The 18,144-nt window shown below is 47.7% G+C and overlaps 1 protein-coding gene across 1 annotated transcript; it reads right to left on the reverse strand.

The window, feature by feature from the left end:
- Nucleotides 1-1,293: 1,293 nt before the first annotated feature.
- On the reverse strand, nt 1,294-16,019 carry LOC128847319 (CMRF35-like molecule 7). The gene is made up of 7 exons (XM_054046716.1): nt 15,940-16,019; nt 13,339-13,668; nt 9,865-9,940; nt 7,801-7,910; nt 4,268-4,320; nt 3,714-3,854; nt 1,294-3,369 (listed from the first exon to the last, which is right to left on the reverse strand). Exons 1-7 carry the CDS (start codon nt 15,977-15,979, stop codon nt 3,220-3,222), a joined length of 900 nt encoding a protein of 299 aa, XP_053902691.1. The 5' UTR covers nt 15,980-16,019; the 3' UTR covers nt 1,294-3,219.
- Nucleotides 16,020-18,144: the final 2,125 nt, after the last annotated feature.

The following is an 18,144-nucleotide window of genomic DNA, read 5'->3' on the forward strand; positions in this document are numbered from 1 at the left end:
TGCTGTATGATGCCAGAAGGCAGGGATGGCTGGTAGTAAAATTTAAGAAATGAAGGCCCTGATCCTGAAGACACTTATGCACGTGCTTAACTTTACTCATGTTACATGTGAATGTCGTGTTTTGTCATGAACTGCAGCCCAAGTTTTCTGGTTTGCAACGTGCCTTGAATCTGCTTCCTTTCAGTAAACAAAACAGTCAGCTCAGCCTTTTTTCCTGGGGAAGCAAAGGAATAGATTCCCCGTTCCTCACCCCCCACCGTCTCTAGCACCCACATCCCAGGGATACACAGGGGTTTGCAGGCTAAAGGGGAAAATGGTTTAAAACAGCAGCAGCATATCCCCTCTGCAGGCTGTGAAATGCTTCCAGCAGGAGAATCTCACTAGTTCTGTGTTATGGTGCTGGGTTCTTCATTCTGCTCTAAGGGTCCAAAGTGAAATCCAGAGAACTCGGTGTCCAGTTCCTTATCTCTCAGCTGCCGCCCTTCCCTGCTTTTAATCTGTTCTTTGTGATCAGGTGAGTGGTTTTGGTTCATTGCACCTGCCTTTGCACTAGGCCGGGGGCTGAATTTACTTAGCTTTAGTCTACAAGTTGTGTTGCTGTAGGGACCCAGCAGCAGTGCAAGCTCTGCATCTGCCTGGGGCCTGCTCCCATCATAGGCATCGACAAAACTCCCGTTTGACAGCAGTGGGTGCAGGATGGGGGTCTCACTTCTCACTGAATGGAGCCTAGAGGTGAGAGGAGGCTATGGACCTCCACCCCCAACCACCCAGAAGAAGCACGAGGTTCATTCCTTTGAGCAAATAGGAGCAGGTGGGAGCTCCTGCCCAAGTGTGGGAGCCTGGAGTTGTCACCATTTCATCTTTCAAAACCTTCACCTTCCAGCTTAGTGAGAGCAGTACTGTGCTGTCTTCTCCTCCAAGCAGCTTCTGAGGATCTCACTGCTCTTCACAAACCTGATGGAATTTAGCCTACCACCACCCCTGTGAGGTAGGGAAGTGTTCTCTCTATTTTTCATGGTGGGAAATGAAGCCCAGAAAGGTCACTTTTGGCTGTCTTGGTCACCTTGGGCATAGCACCCGATCTCTTGACTCCCAGTGCTGGGCTTTACCCCCATGAGCATCCTTCGCTGCACTCCCATGGCCTGAAGGAATGTCTAGATCGCCAGTGCAACACCAGGATGACACTGATTCCTAGTGATTTCAAATTAGCTTCAGATGGACCCCGCTCCAGGCATTTCCCAAAGTCTGGCCATTGACATGTACCCACAGAAATGATTAGCCATGCCACTCAAGTGTGTTGACAACTGGCTGTGCGGTTCGTGTTTATTTAAAGATTAATAAAAAAAAGAAAAGACACCTCTGCAAAGGCTCTAGACACTTATAAATGTTACCACATAACATCTCCAGCTGCATTTAAAAGCAAACATTCAAAGAGGAACAAAACAGTCAGCTCAGCAAACCCAACCTGGCTGTCCAGCTCGCCAACTGCAAACATTCCTTTGCACCCCTTTATCGTTCTGGAACCAGACCCTCAATCCTCTCCACGAACCTTATCCAACAGGTGGCGTTTGCTGCATGCCCAGCAAGTCAAATTATAGCTCTTGTAACATAGAGGCATAGAAATGTAATGCTGGAAGAGACCTTGAGAAGTCATCAAGCCCAGTCCCCTGCCCCGAGACAGGAGCAAGTAAACCTAGACCATCCCTGACAGGTTTTTGTCCAACCTGTTGTTAAAAACTTCCAATGCTGGGGATTCCACAGCCTCCCTTGGTAACCTATTCCACTAATTAATTATCCGTACAGTTTCCTACTATCTAAGGTTATGTCTTCACTACCAGCCGGATCAGTGGGCAGTGATCGATCCAGCGGGGATTAATTTATCATGTCTAGTCTAGACGTGATAAATCGATCCCCAAGCACTCTCCCATTGACTCCTGTACTCCAGCTCAGTGAGAGGCACAGGCAGAGTCGACGGGGGAGCAGTGAAGACAGCACGGTAAGTCGATCTAAGTATGTCGACTTCAGCTACGTTATTCATGTAGCTGAAGTTGTGTAACTTAGATCAATTCCTCTCCCTCTCTCCCTCCCCCCCACCAGTGTAGACAGGCCTAACTTAAATTTCCCTTGCTCCAGATTAAGCCCATTTACTTCTTGTGCTGCCTTCAGTGGACACGGAGAACAATTGATTTCTGTCCTTTTAGAATAGCCCTTAACATATTTGAAGTTTGGTTCCCCATCTGCTTTTTTTTCTCGCATCTAACCACACCTAGTGGTTTTAACCTTTCCTCAGAGGTGAGATTTTTCTAAACCTTTTATCATTTTTGTAGCTCTTTGGACTCTCTCTAGCTTGTCCACCTCTTTCCTAAAGTGTGGCCCCCAGAACTGGACACAATGTCCGGCTCGGAGCTAACCAGTGCCAGGTAGAGTGGGACCATTATCTCTCGTGTCTTTCATACAACACTCCTGTTCCTACACTCCAGAATGATATTGGTCTTGTGTCCAAATTCTTTAGATGTGTCCCACGCGATATTTAGGATCAAAGACGAAGATGTCTAACAAGAATGTGTGGGAATGGGCTCTCAATCTTTTCACTTAACCTATATAAAATGGGGGAATCCATGTTCCCTTCTTGTTCTAAACCACTGTTCTAACATGGGATTGGGGGTAAAAAGATTCCAGCACAATTAACTCCACGCTGACTGGGGAAATGAAGGACAAAGCTGTTTCGTTCTGCCTCATATTCCCATTGTTATTTCCACACCCTCATCTCCCCAAGCTTCTGTTCCTCAGCCTCCCTGAGGCCCTATTCCCCACATTACCTCCAGCCAAAGAGTTGTCTCATCATCCTGAGGTTCTGACCCCAGAACCAAGCTCCTTTGCACCAAGTGAGTTTTATGAGCAATTATGTGGTGCTGGAACAGAGAGATGCCACAACGAGCACCAGAGGAATACCTCCAGCCCTTGAGGAACCGGAGACACCAAGCCTTTGTGCTGTTTCAAGCTGATGTCCAGGAAAGGAGAAGCACTTTGTAGTAGCTGTTGGCCCCCAGTACATTTCTGAAGACAAAATTATGCTGAAAGTGGGACCTCCCCACCACATCTTGCTGCTGGCAGATTGCTCAGCAGAAGCAGGGCAGAGGGAATGCCAGTCTGGAAGCTTTCATGGGACAGTAGGGAAATAAGGACGAGCTGCTAAATATCCCGTGAGTAGGAAGGGCTTCAGGCTGCAGCTTTTCTCCCACACTTTGCTTGATGACAAATCATGGGGGGACGGGGTGTGATTGCGCACATATTGATGTAGGTGTCCTGCTGATCTGTGGCTGAGCAGTCCTGTGGGCCAAAAGAAACTGCTTTTCTCTGTCCTGAAACCTGAAAGAAGGACACCAGGAATCAGAGAGAAGAAATGACAAGAAGAGGAGATGGAGTTACTTGGAGCAGGTCCAGGCAGGAGACGAGAACCTTGCAAACCACAGCTGATTCCTCCAAGTGACCCTTGGCTTTAATTAGGTTGTGCCTTGCTGAATGGTTCACGAATTGCTGCTACTGAACAGGGCTGGTTATTGGTGAGGAAGAGGAAGAAGGAAGGTTTTGCCCCTGAACTGGAGCAGATTCCCTTTTGGGACTGTGTCCTCCAGGCCTGGAAGTGCAGGAGTCTCAGAGCGGGGGAGTACACCCTCCAGCAGCAGTGTACTGGCACTGTGTTTTCTTCCTACCTGACTCCTATGCAGAATCATGTTTTCATAGTCGGACGCTGGATCGGCTGAGCTGGGCAGGTGCTGCTCATTCATATAGATTGCCATCTGGTCAGTGGCAGCAGGATCTGATGCACTGAAGGGAAGGTTGTGCCCAGGATTCTGAAACAGACATGGAAGGTGCTCAGAGCAAACAGGAAACTCTAAGGGACACCTCTTACCAAAATGCCACACTGAGGAGCTAGAGGGGTGGAGTTGGCAGGAAGTGACTCCTTCCCTGTACTGCCCTAAGCTGCAGCCATGTTAAAAATGGCACCCTTTCTGTCTGAGTCTAAATAATGATCCCTCCCCCTTCACACCGATTAATCCGCAGGGCTGGGAATTTCCTGCTAAAAGCACAAGTCTCTCTAAGGTGAGTGTGACCCAAGGAACTCTGGTGTCAACTTCCAGAGGGCACCAGGGGTGCAGAGGGTTTTCAAGGATCTGCTGGGTCAGATGTATGCAAGATAGTTCACTGACAGATGGCATATGCCGTCTCTGCCGAGCACCAGTTGCCCATTGGTCCTCAATCTTACCGTGTTACAGAGATAGACGTTCTTATCCTTTTGTCCTGGTGTGTCCTCAAGGGCTGAAAGAATCAGAAACAGGAAATGTATCGAGCTGATGTAAAGCTATTTTTATTTATGACTAGGCCTTTCTAAGGCACGTGTTGCGGTAGTATCCTGCACCCTAGATGCAATGTCAGGGAAGCAAAGCCATCCTAGGACCGCGTATTACTACAGTCTCCATTTGGGAGCTTTTGAAAAGGAATTTGTCAATCATTGGACTGTGTATGTAACTCACTGGGAGAACGTCCTGTGTCATGTGGACCAGCTTTGTAGATCTAAATGAACCAGGTCAGCTTTTGGGGACAAACACAGACCCAGCCCTCTGCATCAGCTCTGCAAATGTTGCACTGACCCATAGTGCTTTGCAGCGCCCAGGGAAAGTGGTAGCGTCGGCTCCTTGGTGGGCTACACTCCTGCTCCCCTGGCTCAGGAAGCTTCTCGTCACCAGCACCATGAGGTTAGGGCTCTGTGGATGTGTCTGGCAAGGAGAGACATCCCCAGTGTCTTTTAGAGATCTCCAAGTCTCTGGGGACTGTTTCCCTTTAAGGATTAGCAGTTTGGCCCAAAGTCTTGAAGTTATTTAGGCTCCTAATTTGTTAGAAACCTAAATCCCTTTGAGGATCCGGACCTTTCTGCTTTGAGAATTCCTCTTTCATGCAGCATGCAAATGAGAGAGAGAGAGACAGAGAGCTACAGAGGGGGGGTGAAAGGTCAGTAACATTTCTCTGCCTCTACCTGGCTGCTGCAAACATTTTCCTGCTGATCTCGTCCCAGAATTAGGAAAAAAGCTTAACTTCTGTACCCAGAAAGATAATGGAGCAAATAATTAAGCAATCAATTTGCAAACATCTAGAAGATAACGAGGTGAAAAGTAACAGTCAGCATGGATTTGTCAAGAACAAATCATGTCAAACCAACCTGATAGCTTCCTTTGACAGGGAAACAAGCCTTGTGTATGGGGGGAAACGGTAGATGTGGTATAGTTTGACTGTAGTAAAGCTTTTGATACTGTCTTGCATGACCTTCTCATAAACAAACTAGGGAAATACAACCAAGATGGAGCTACTATAAGGTGGGTGCAAAAGTGGTTGGAAAACTGTTCCCAGAGAGTAGTTATCAGTGGTTCACAGTCAAGGTGGAAGGGCATAATGAGTGGGGTCCCGCAGGGATCGGTTCTGAAGGCAGGGGGCTGGACTCAATGACCTTTCAGTTCTATGATTGTGTTATTTGTACTATCATAGGGTCTAGAAGCACCGGTCATGGATGAGGACCCCTGCTGTGCTAGGTGCTGTACAAACACAGAACAAGGAGACCCTAAGTAGAAGACAAGGGACAACAGATGGGTTCTGATAGACAGGGGAGGACCAGGAAACTCTGTGACAATAGTTGCCAGCATGATAGGCCACGGTCTCCACACACCAGCAGCCTTATAAATAAATAATGAAATAAATGTCTACAGAGACTTTGCTCCAGTTTAGCTAAATCATTTCTTGACCCAATTTAAGTTAAGCTGGTGCAGCTTTGGTTCGGTTCTTTTTGCTGAGGCAGCGATGGCACGCCCTCTGGCTGAGGGGATGGAGGAAAAGACTTTGTCAGCTATTTCCCTGTTATTAGAACCCATCAGAACCTGGCAAGCCCAGCTGCAGCCGATTGAAAGTCACAGGATTCCCAGACCTGAGGCAGTGTGGGGCTTGTGGGCAGGGCCGGTTCTAGGCACCAGCAAAGCAAGCACGTGCTTGGGGGGGCAAATTTGCAGGGGCGCAGGAATCCAGCCTGGGAGCTGAGAACCAACAGGGGGCCCTGGGAGCTGTAGTTCCTTGGTTAGCTCCCTGCCTATAGAGCCTGCCCTGGAGCAGGGAAAGAACTACATTTCCCAGCATTCCCTTGGCCACAATTAACAGGAAAGGGAGGGGGTAGGCGTGTGGAACTGAAACCCCATGCTGTAGCTTGCTGTGAATGGTAGGGACAGAGCCAGCTCTAGGTTTTTTGCCACCCCCTACCCCAGCCCTGGGCTCTCCCCCACATCCCTGTATTGCCCCAGCCCTGGACTCTCTCCCGCCCACACCCCCTGCTGCCCCAGCTCTGGCCCCCACCTGCACCTCCTGCAACCCCAGCCCTGGTCTCTCTTTCCCCTCCCCCTGCACCTCCTGCCGCTCCAACCCTGGGCTCTCCCCCAAAGAAAGAATTGGGCGGACTAAATGGACAGTGCACCTCTCTATCTGAAGCCTAGCAAGGGAGATCCCACTAGAATTTAAAACGAAAAGTAAGGGAGGGGAGGCTCTACTAGGACCTGGGCAGCTTTAGATACAGTACCAGGCACATAGGAGGATTTATATTTCTGAGCCATGGAAGCAGAAATTGATTTTTCTTTTCCAGATTTAGCTAATATTCAGAAAGGGAATCCAGCACCTGCCGTCCAGATTTGAACACCCTCAACATTCAGGAGTGCTCAAGCTCAGTTTGGGCAGCTGTTACTTCATTTCTCCCAAATCAAATATACTGATCCACTGTAACTTGCTGTAGAAAAAGTAGAATAAATTGAGCAAGAAATGCTTCCCAGTGGTTATTAGGATTGGAATTGCTATTTTCAACAGCCATTGCTTTTTTTTTTTTTTTAAAGTTTTAGTTTTATTTGTTTAAAAGGAAGACAGTGATATTGCATTGGCAAATTCCCCATAGAAACAAAGAATGGAACAAAAGAATAATAAAGGCACCTCAACTTTTCTTCATTTATGTAGGACAGTCTTATAATATGCATCCAGATATCCTCCAATCACACAAGCTGAAAATTGTTCCACTTTACTGCAGTTCTGTAACCATATGGGAACCAATCCTGTCTGTGTTCTGTGCACATCCAAAATTCCTGCTGAATGACCCGCTCTGGGAGCGAGTTACTAGTGACTCAGGGCTGGGGCAGCAGGAGGGTGAAGTTGTGGGGGCAGGGAGGGGAGAGATGGGGAGATCCCAGGGCTGGGGGGGAGGGCAGCCAAAAATATTTTTGCTTGGGGCAGCAAAAAACCTAGAGCCAGCTCTGCTTGTGGGGTAGATAGCTTTGCAGGAAAAGCTGGGAATCACTACAGGCTGGAGGAGCAGTTCTTAGGAGCAGCTGATGAAATCAGGTAATCAAGGGGAATTTATTTCTCTGTTTCTTTTGCTGAGTGTTAATGAATCTTATTTAAACAACTGATTTCTACTTGGTCAAAAACAACTGGCTTGTTTGCTTTTTAACTAGCCAGCTTCTGTATCTAGCCTGAGCCAAGTACCTGCTCCATCACTGGGGCTGGGCGTGCTGTGGGGTTCTACCAGTTTGTACGGCCATGTGACCTGCTGCATGGAGTAACTGACTAAGTACATGGGGTGAATTTAGAGAGTGTCTGTCTTGTGCTGTTATTTTGGTGACAGGGACAGTAGGGTCCTTAGAAAGGAAGCAAAATAATTGGGCTGCACCATCTGGAGAATTAAATGACACTTACTAGCAAAATTGATCAGATAATTTTTACCTTTGCTCCTCCTCCGTGATGCTCTTCTAAACTTTACAGCAATGAACAAAATCAAAAGTAGAACCAGCAGGACGGATGGGATCAGGATGTAGAGGACGAGGTTTGGTATACTAGGCGAAGGAGAAGAGAATGTTTGTTTCTACTCTTAACGGTTACGGTTTGTTATATAAAGATTAGACGTAGCTCTTGCTCCCCTCTCAAGTTGTTGGAAAGGGTGGGGAAGTATTAGCCAACCCCTGTCTGTTTTTTACAACTGGGAAACTGAGGCACAAGTACAGTGACTTGCGTCAAAGAAGCACATGGAGTCAGTTGCAGAGCTGAGGCTAACACCTTGCTACGCTGGATTTCAGCATCAAACTGAATAAACAGAAACCATTCTGCAAGGAAAATTTGGCAATCTAAGGCAGTCCTAGCTTTCCTCTCTGCACAGCTGGGTTTAAGTGTGTACTAGGGCCTAGGTCTTTAAACACATTTAGAAGTCTAACTCCCCCTGACCTCAATGAGTGTTGTTAAGCACCTAAATACTCTGAGGTGACTGGAGACATGAGTTTTCTGGGCTCAGCACAATGCCTAGCAAAGGTCTGATCTCAACAAAAACCTACAGAGTGCAACAGCAGTGGGGGCGATTGTAGTGACCCTAACAGGGCCACTGTGGTTGGCATTTTAAAAACAAACTCTTAATTAAATGATCAGGTTAAAACTGTCAGATTATTTTCAGCTGAGCAAGGGTAAAACCCCTGTTCTGTTTAGGGATGGCAGTGTTACCTAGTGGTGAGAACCCTGGCCCCAGCATCAGGAGACCTGGGTTCTATTCCTGGCTCTGCCACTGGCCTGCTGGGTGACCCTGAGCAGGTCATGTCACCTCTCGTGCCTCAGTTTCCCCATCTATAAAATGGTGTTAATGATAATGACCTCCTTTGCGAAATGCTTGGAGATCTGTGGAGGAAAAGTGTTAGATGTTGTTCAATTAGAGACTTGCACTGCATCTTTTGCCATGAATTTTTGGCTTTTCTGAATAAAAAAATTAAAGACACAATCATAAAGAATTTAATGTCCCAAACCCCTTCTAGAGCTGGGGTTTGTAAACCGCTTCTGCTGCAGTGTGAAGGAATCAATGGACAATATCAGGTATTCTGTCATGTGATTGACATATACTTTATATCTCCCTGCCTGACTGGCAGGGCCAGTGCAAGGAAGTTTCACGCCCGAGGTGAAACTTCCACCTTGCGCCCCCCAGCCCTGCGGCAGCTCCCCGCCTCCCCTCCACCCTGAGGCGCCCCCCTCCGGGGGAGCCGTGCGGCAGCTCCCCACCCCAGCTCACCTCTGCTCCGTCTCCTCCCCGAGCACGCCGCCCCCGCTCTAATTCTCCTCCCCTCCCAGGCTTGCGGCGCCAAACAGCTGATTGGCGCTGCAAGCGTGGGAGGTGGGAGGAGTGGAGCGGCGACCGCGCGCTCGGGGAGAGGGCGTAGGAACGCTGTAAAAAAAAAATTGGGGGCGCTGCTTTTTGGCGCCCCCAAATCTTGGTGACCTAGGCAACCGCCTAGTTTGCCTAAATGGTAGCACCGGCCCTGCTGACTGGAAAGCCCAATAGAATAGCAAGAGTCGTGCAGGTCAGATGTGAGGGGAAATGCAGTGCTAGCACTTTAAAATTGGACCATGTCAGGCTGGCAGAGTGGTGAGTGTGGGGGGGTGTTTTTTGCTTTCTTTTTGTTTGCAAGTGTGGGTTTAATACAGTATAATGCAATGGAATTCATCTTCCAGGGCAGAAAATAGTTTGCAGGACAGGAAGGACTGTATAACAGCAGGAGTGTCTGGCTCTGACTTAGATGATAAATGCCCCATCTCAACTTGTAAACTCAGCTACAAATCCTTTTCTTCAGTGCCTCTGGTGTGCAGAGACCTGAGAGTTCTGGAATACTCCGTGCTGCGTGAGTTTGACTTAAAGCCTTGGCCTCTGTAGGGATTGTAGCTTGGACTTCGAGCACAGTGTAGAAACTCCAAACCTGCCCTAGAGTTGGTGAAAGGAGACCTCACAGTGCCTCCAGCATGAATTTGGGCACTCACCCGGCAAGAACAGTCCATGGGGAGGTGGCAACGGTCAGGTCCTTTTCTGGTGTCGTCGGTGGTGAGGTAGGAACAGCTGCAAATGAAAGCAGACAGAGCTGTAATACCAAGCCCTTGTTTATTGATTTCCTGTTCATGCCGGCACCTGCCTTCCTGGTGGCTGGGCTATTAAAGCTCCATGACGTGAGTACTAGCTAGGCCACTGCAAGCGGAGAAAGGTGGGGTGGTGTTGTGTTGTTTTAACACAGTAGCTGTAATTCTGTATCCTACTCAGGGCCGGCTCCAGGCACCAGCCCACCAAGCATGTGCTTGGGGCGGCGCCTGGAGGGGGGCGGCGGGGCGGGGCGCTCCGGCCCGAGAGCGGGGCCGCGACTGGGCTCGCTGCCCTCCCCGCAGCGCTCCAGCCGCTGGGGAGAGCGGAGCCGCAGAGGGCTTGCCGCCCTCCCCCCGGCGCTCTGGCCCCCAGGGGCTCTCCGCCCTCGCTCCGGCCAGTCAGGGATTGCGGGCCCGCACCTGGACTCGGCGCCTTCCCCTGCCGCGCTGGGAGGGGGGGTGGCGGGTGGCTTTTTTGCCTAGGGCGGCAAAAAAAACCAGAGCCGGCCCTGATCCTACTTCAACTGCTGACAGCCCCCAGTGAGATAAGGTAGATTTGCTATATATCAAATAAAGGAACCAGACGGATGACATAGGAGTCGGACTGAGTTCTTGGGGGAACTAAATGGAAGAGGTTTTGGGGGAACTCCAACAATATTGAGGGATTGGGGAAAATGAGCAAGACTTGGCTTCCTCTGCAGGGATCAATGATGGCAGCAGAGGTAGGAAATGAGACACAACTATTCTGACATGAACACATGGTGTTTAAATGCCTCATCCTGCATTATTGGCCCACAAGTGAGCAGATAGCCCCTGACTTCTCCTCCCCTTCCCTCTGTATCTCCATCTCCATCCATATTCTTCCCCACTCCATTGAGACCTCCATCTAGATAGGAACATGGGAATCAGCATACTGAGTCAAATAAACTGTCCATCTAGCCAGGGAGCCTGTGTGACAGTGGCCAATACCAGATGCTTCAGAAAAAGGTGCAAGAAACCCCATTATGGACAATTTTGAAATAGCATAACCATATGGGCAGCTTACTCCTAACTCTCATCACTTCGTGGCTGATTCTATCTTTGAAGCCCTTGGACATAATTCTGTCCTTACCCAGGGTGACGGGATAGCTTAATTATTCATAAGAAGGTTGAATCCTGCTAGACTCTCGACCTCAATATTTTGTGGCAGTGAGTTCCACAGGTTAATTATGTATTATGGAGACTACATTCCCCTCTTATCAGACATAGATTTGTTGCCTTTAAAATGCACTGGCTATCCCCCTGTTCTGCTGATGATGTTGCTGTATCTTTTTTCCTCTTTGCTGTATCTTGGAGCTCTGGAGTATTTTATTATGGTCCATTTCTCAGTCACTGCTCACGGAATAGGGTTAGCAATGGAAAACCAGCGAAGCTTTTATTGAAGGAAAAGATACTATGGTGAAAGGAAATTCGTGCAGACAGGCCCTGCCTTCTCCTCCCTTTCCCTCTGCACCTACATGTCAGTCCATGTTCTTCTCCGCTTCATTCTGACACCCACTGGTGGAGATTGCACTGATCGCTGTAGGACTGAATGGACGCCTTTATTTATTTTATAACCTACCTAACACAGACCTCAGGAATATCTTGGCCCCTACCTTCTCAGTGGATGACTTTAACAATTTTCAGTGTGAGAGTAGCTAATAACAAATAGTGAAGAATTCCTGTAAAATGTGACTAACAAGCATCTCTGCTAAAAGTCATGAAACTTGTTTAGGATTGATAACTTTTGTTGTAAATATCCAGGTGGCAGCCAAATATTCATGAATAATTCATTCATAGCAAAGTCTCTTTTTCCGTCCCCTTACTTTGCACAAATATTTGCAAATCAGTGGCATTTAAAACTACTCGCTTATCTCCCCTCCGTCCCACCTCCCTGGGCCTGTCTTGATCCTGGGTCTAACTGTTCATCTGATCCCGCAGTCCTCACTCAGGCAGACTCTGCATGAATTTCAATGGGAGTTTTGCCCGAGTAAGAACTGGCAGATGTAATGTGAGGCTGCATCCTCCAGCACTAATTCCGTCTCCTGCATGAGGGATGGGGGGGTGCGGGGGGGCAGGGAATCAGATAGTTGCGTCGGAAAACCTAGGAAACAAGTGTGAGTTTCTCAACGTTGTGAAAGGGGTGACAGAAGATTAGCAGAGTTGGATAGTTCATGTCTGGATAAGACCCCTCTATTCACCAAATACGTGTCCTCGGTCAAGACAAGAGCCACTTGTGACCCAGGGAGCCCCTCAGTCCCATCTGGCACAGGGAACCTCAGGCCATAATTCATGTCAGGCACGACACACTCATTGCCCCGACACACTGTTGTCAGAATCTGTCTCTGGACTCTGTCATATATGGTATCCTATGCAAACTGGTAACACACTGCTCGTTAATATTATTGGGTGCTGGAGGTATAGGCAGTGTATAAAGAACTATGGACGTGCTGAAAAATATGTTCTTAAAAGGTGGTTTGCAACCTGTGCATAAGCCCAGCCTGTCCCAGAGAAAGGAATGTTGTTTGTGTCTCCAATCTGAACTAAGCTAGGTGGTACCGCAGACGACAATGGAAAGTACATCTACATATAAGGTAAACAATGCACCATCAAGCTTAACAAGGGACTGGCGGGGGGTGGGGGGGTGGTGGAGACAGCTTAACAATCATGAGTGTGGATGGAGCCTGCACCCCTGGGACACCTTCCTGCCACTTGAAACAGAGACTATAGACTTTGGGAAATATAAGCAGAAAGGCATTTTGGCATCCATCACTCATGGGACACAAGAGGCCAGAGCTTTGGTAATCGGACAAAGGTGGATCCTTCACCCAAGAGGGTTGATGTCTTTGGGAACTGACTATAGGTGAGAAACCTTCTTAGACAAAGATTGTAACTTGCTGAATTAAGTTTCAGTCACTAGAAAGCGTGTTTTTGTTTTGCTTGACTTGTGTCTTCTGTTCTTCCTTATATCACCTACATATCTGTTCTTTGTTAACAAAGCTACTCTCGTTTTATTACAAAACCTGCACAGGGCTGTGTATTAAACTGAGGGGTGAAGTCCTCAGCTAAACTAACAGGCTGGTGTGTGTTCTGTCTCTTTGGAGCCAGCAAACGCAATAACTTTTCTGTGAGTGTCCAGTGAGAGGACCTGGCGGCTGCAAAGAGCCATCTCTGGGAACTCGGGAATTGAGGTTCACTGATTGCTACCTGCCAGGCAAGGTTTGGACTGGCAGAGTCCTCAGGAGTGTGCTGGCCAGGTAGACAAGCTGGTGTTGCAGGGTGCTGACTCCTACCTTAGCAGCAGTCACGCTGCTCACGGTGCTGGGTGACTGACACAACACGTCCCACACTTAAAGGACTTACCTGGGAAAACAGACACGTTGACAGCAAACATCTTGTCAAAGCCGCTCTTCTCTATCCCACACCAGTAAATATCCTGGTCGCCCAGTGCCAGGCTCCGCATGGTCACAGTGAAAGTGAACTGCGTGTGATTGTCTTGGATGGAGACTCTGTCCCCTACTACCTCGGCCTCTGAACTGTTGGTCTGAACAGCTATGTAGCAAGATGACCGGTCTTCTCCTCTGCACCAGTATTTCTTATAGTTCTGGTACCACCCATCGTACTGACACTGCACAGACACCGACCCTCCCAAGGGACCGCTCACCTCCCTAGGGCCGGTCAGAGCCCAACAGCCTGCAAAAGACAAAATTGCTTTCATTGCTTTCCTGCTGAGCAAAAACCAATGACAAAGAGACACAGTTCAGAACTAGTTAGCCATACCAAGCTTTTGTGCATGGATATTCCTGTGTGGAAGGAGACGGCTGCTTTGTGGTGGATGTAAGGTGGTGAAAGCTGATAGCCTAGGCCTTAGGTAATGGGGCTTTCCTGCCTCACAGGGGTGTTGAGAGGATAGGTCTCACAAGAAATGTTTTGGTGGCCTCTGAATGCAGCCACCAATTTCCTGGTGGCCGTCCTGACACTTTTTCCTAAAGTACTTAATTAACTTTAGGAAAAAGAAATAAATATTCACATATTTATGTCCAAATCATTGTAATACATTTAGGGGGGGGGTTTTATTGCAGACTCAATAATAAAAATAATGTACAGTTGTCTCTATTCTTTACTGGATCTAAATAGAATAGAAACAAAACAGGTGCTTTGCATGTTCTTGTCTTTTGTTGTTGTTTCTTTTGCTTGTTTCATTGCATTTTTTAGGACTTGCCAGCTAGTAAGTCTGTTTCTGTGAAAAGTGATATCTGTATGTTTGTTAACACTGCTTTTGCCCCCCTCCTTCCCACCCGGTCACTGCCCAGGAGGCCGTGGCTGCATGAAAAGCCCCTTGTGGCCACATGCGACCGTGGTGGCCACATTTGAGAACCACCTGCTACAGTAATGCAGGAGGTGGGGCTTAAGACTATGATGAATAGCCAATAGATGTAAGGCGATTTGTTCCCAGTGTTGGGTAGTGGAGAGATGGGACTTCACCTCCTCTCCCCACCCCCATATAAAGCCAAAGCCAAAGAGAAACATAAAAAATCCCCCTTCTGCTTTCTCTGTTAGTGTCCTTCTAAAATACAGCGCCTGCTCATCTAGCACCGTGAACCTGAGAATGCCACAAACGATTCCCTGACTTAGCTTTCCCACAACTTTATTATATGAGCGGGGGGAATGACTAACCAATTTAGGAGAGTCTGAAAATCTTCTACATGCTTTATCTCCTTTCACGTGCTCAGACACTCCTGTGGGCAGGGTATTGGAGAGCCTCCTTGACATTGCTGAGATCAGCTAAACTATGGCATTAGCATCACTTCTCATCATGGAGGGGAACCCACTGCTGCCCTAGTTAACCTTTGGGACGGGTGGAGGGAGCAGGCAAGGTCACAAGGACCTATGTTACATAGAAAGTAGAAGACTAAACTGACTATGAAACAAACTCTGTTGGGCACCTGATGCTTGGCAATGGGCATCACACTTGTTAGTCATCTCTGTGATCAAATGAATCCTTTACACATTAGTATGCAATGGTGTTCAGTTACCACCACCAAACTGCAGGTCACCGCTCCCCAGTATGGTACCCAAAGCCAACCTCTAAGAGATTTCCAGGGAGACTAAAGTGTTTGCTTGTGAGAGTGCCCTGGTCCATCTGAATGATGGCTGCAGTAGTTTTACACATGGTGAGTATGTCTTGGCTCTTTTCTAATCTCCCCCCTGTCCTCCCACCTCCCGCCCCCCCAAATCATGGTATTGTTCTCCTTTTGTGACTTTTCAGATAGAAATACTCACTGCGTTGGTCAGGTTTGTCAGGTGTCTAAGTGACATAGGAGCCCAGGTCCCAGTGCCTTTCAATGCCACTTGTTCTCCTGTGTCACATATGTGACATTGAAAACCCAACCTTACAATGCTATTTAAAAAGCAAACAAACAAAAAATAGGTGCATAACCAGTCTGCATCCCCCTTGGAAGTGACTGCACTGGGGATGTTACTACCATCTGCAGAGCACTTGACTGCAGTGAAATTCCTTCTCAAAACAACTTTCCGAATGCGGTTTGAGGGACGAGAGGAAAATGTGTTAAGAGAAGTTAGAGAACAATCCTCCGGAGCCATCGGTGGCAGGGAAGGATACAATTATTAGGTGGTAATTCCTCCCCCTATCTTAATGGAGAAACTATGGTACTAAAAGGGCCCTGGTTTGTGAGATCTTCCAGACCACTTCAACCCACTGCAGCATTGAACTGTTTTGGCTTTTAGGTAGGACATTTTCTCCAGGTCCATGGGGATTCCTGCAGGTTGGCTTTAAACTGGGACATTCTCTGCTGTCATCTGTTCAAACCTGTGCCTAACGTCAGGCACTTGGGTAGGGGACCTGACTGCAGAAATGCGTAGCAGCCACAGCTCCTATTGCCCCAATGGGAGCAGGTCTGCCTCCTGGGTCTATATCTATTGACATAAAGAATCCCGTCTCACCTGGGAAAAGAATCCAAGCCCAGACAAGGAAACTCCTCATGGTCCCGGTTCTTTCTTCAGACAGCAGAATGTGGACTGTAGGTAGCTATCTGCATTTCCGGTGCAGTCTCAATGAAGGCAGGGCTCTGTGTTTTCTCGAATCTAAAACATACTGACAAATGGATTTTGTTTCAGACTTCCTTTCTCTTGACTGTTTCACTTCCTCCTGAGCTCGTGGCAGCTGAGTGGTCTCATTCTGAGGGGGTGGCATTTTTAGAATGTGTCATTTCAACCGCCTTTATTCAGAGGAAACCAGATCCATCTGACGTTTCTGTTTCACAGTCCACTCAAAGTCTAATTCGTAACTCCTGCACCCCTCCCAGCATGGAACATCTCAACGTGCCCCCAAAGCACAAGTTACCAGGGCTACCCAATGCCTAAAACGAGATACAAAGCAGGTGGATGCTTTTAGATTTAATAACCCCCCCAAGAACCTAGAAATATGGGCCTGATCCTGTGGGGTGCTCAGCTCAGCACCTTCAATTCCTGTTAGTCTGTGGGAGTTGAAGGCACCCAGTGCAGAGGCTGCTTAGACCTATTAGGTTCAGACTCAATATAGGGAGAAGGCAAATGTATTATCAGTCAACAGAGCCACTACAAATAAGCCGTCTTCACTATATTCTTAATGGGCTGGACTCGGCTTTCACTTCTACTCCAGCAGACCAGTCATCACATTTGCCTAGTGATTAGAATGTGAGAAGTGAATGGAGGTGAATGCCTGGCTGCGCACATGGGGTCACCAGGGGGGCTTCAGCTTTCTCAACTGTGGGATGCTGCTCTGAGAAGCAGGAGAGCTGAGCAGAGATGGGGCCCACCTAGCAAGGCAGGGAGGAGTATCTGCAGAGACAGAAGGGTCATAAATCTTCTATCGAAAAGCTTCGTTGATGGAAAATGGCTTTTTGAGCGGATAGAATTTTTTCAATACATTTCCGTTTTCATCACAATTGTTTGGGTTTTCATAAAAATATAGAACTTTTCCATGGTCAGGAGCTGAGTGTTTGGGGGGCTTTATTTTGGTGAAAAAATCAAACATTTCAACAAAAAATGAGAATTTCTGTTTTTGCAACATTGTTTGTGCAGGGGGGATAATTTCCTGGCCCTCTCTAGTGGTGTATCTCTCCCTGTAGCTTAAGTGTTCAGAACTTCATTGTAACGATATCGTACAGGAACATCTCTGTCTCCTGCTCGGTAACCAAAGGTAGAGGACACAGTCGAGGAACTGACTCTACTTAAACCACATTAACCACCATAGTATTAGTGCCTCACTGTTGTCTTTGCTCTCAACACAACATTAAAAATAAGAGGAAACCACATGAACACAGTTGGGTCCCAAACAACCATGTGTTTACTAGCTATATACAACATCTAGCTACATGTATACACTTCTGTTAGAGAAGACAGGGAGGCCCATGTGAGGTCTCCCCATTATTTAAAGGGATACTGCCTAATGCCTGTACACCTACATGCACTAGAACTCCAGCTGTTGCCCAATGCTGGGCTGATAATCTGGTTGCAGCCCCACACATCAACTGTGCTTATGAAAATTCTCCCTTACTGTGACATTCCCCAGGTACAGCCTGAACTGCTGTGTTCCCTCAATTCTCCAACCTGGGCCGCCTTTTAAACTGCTTCACTGTGAGAGCAACCGCTCCTGGTTTGCTCACACCCGGCCTCCAGCATGCAACTCACTCCCAGTTATATTATATGAGTGCTATGCCAGCCACTCATGAATTACATTGCAGGGCAACACCAGCAAACTCCCAGTCCCAGACTCTCCCCCAGAAATGTGTCTTGAACTTTCCAGCACCCACCTGGACAATACAAGGTCATATAAAGTCCATCATTCATCAATAGAAAATGCTATGCACAAATCCTGTCACCCCAAATGGAGTTTCCCAAACACTTCAGTCCAAACACGCTGGTTTAGATAGAACACGTTTATTCACTACAGAAGGAAAGAGCGTAAGTGATCACAAGTAATGAGACATAAATGTCAGAATTGGTTACAAAGAAATAAAAGGCAAAACGCAACTAATACCTAACTGACTAGGCTAAATGAATTCAAAGCAAAGCTTTCTCTCATCACATGCTTTTTAAGTCTTACTGGCTGGATACCTTTCAGCCAGGACTTCTCCTCCCACCCAGTGCTCCTTCCCTTGTCCTTCA

This window comes from Malaclemys terrapin, chromosome 13 (genome assembly GCF_027887155.1).
Source record: "Malaclemys terrapin pileata isolate rMalTer1 chromosome 13, rMalTer1.hap1, whole genome shotgun sequence".
NCBI classification, from domain to species: domain Eukaryota; kingdom Metazoa; phylum Chordata; order Testudines; family Emydidae; genus Malaclemys; species Malaclemys terrapin.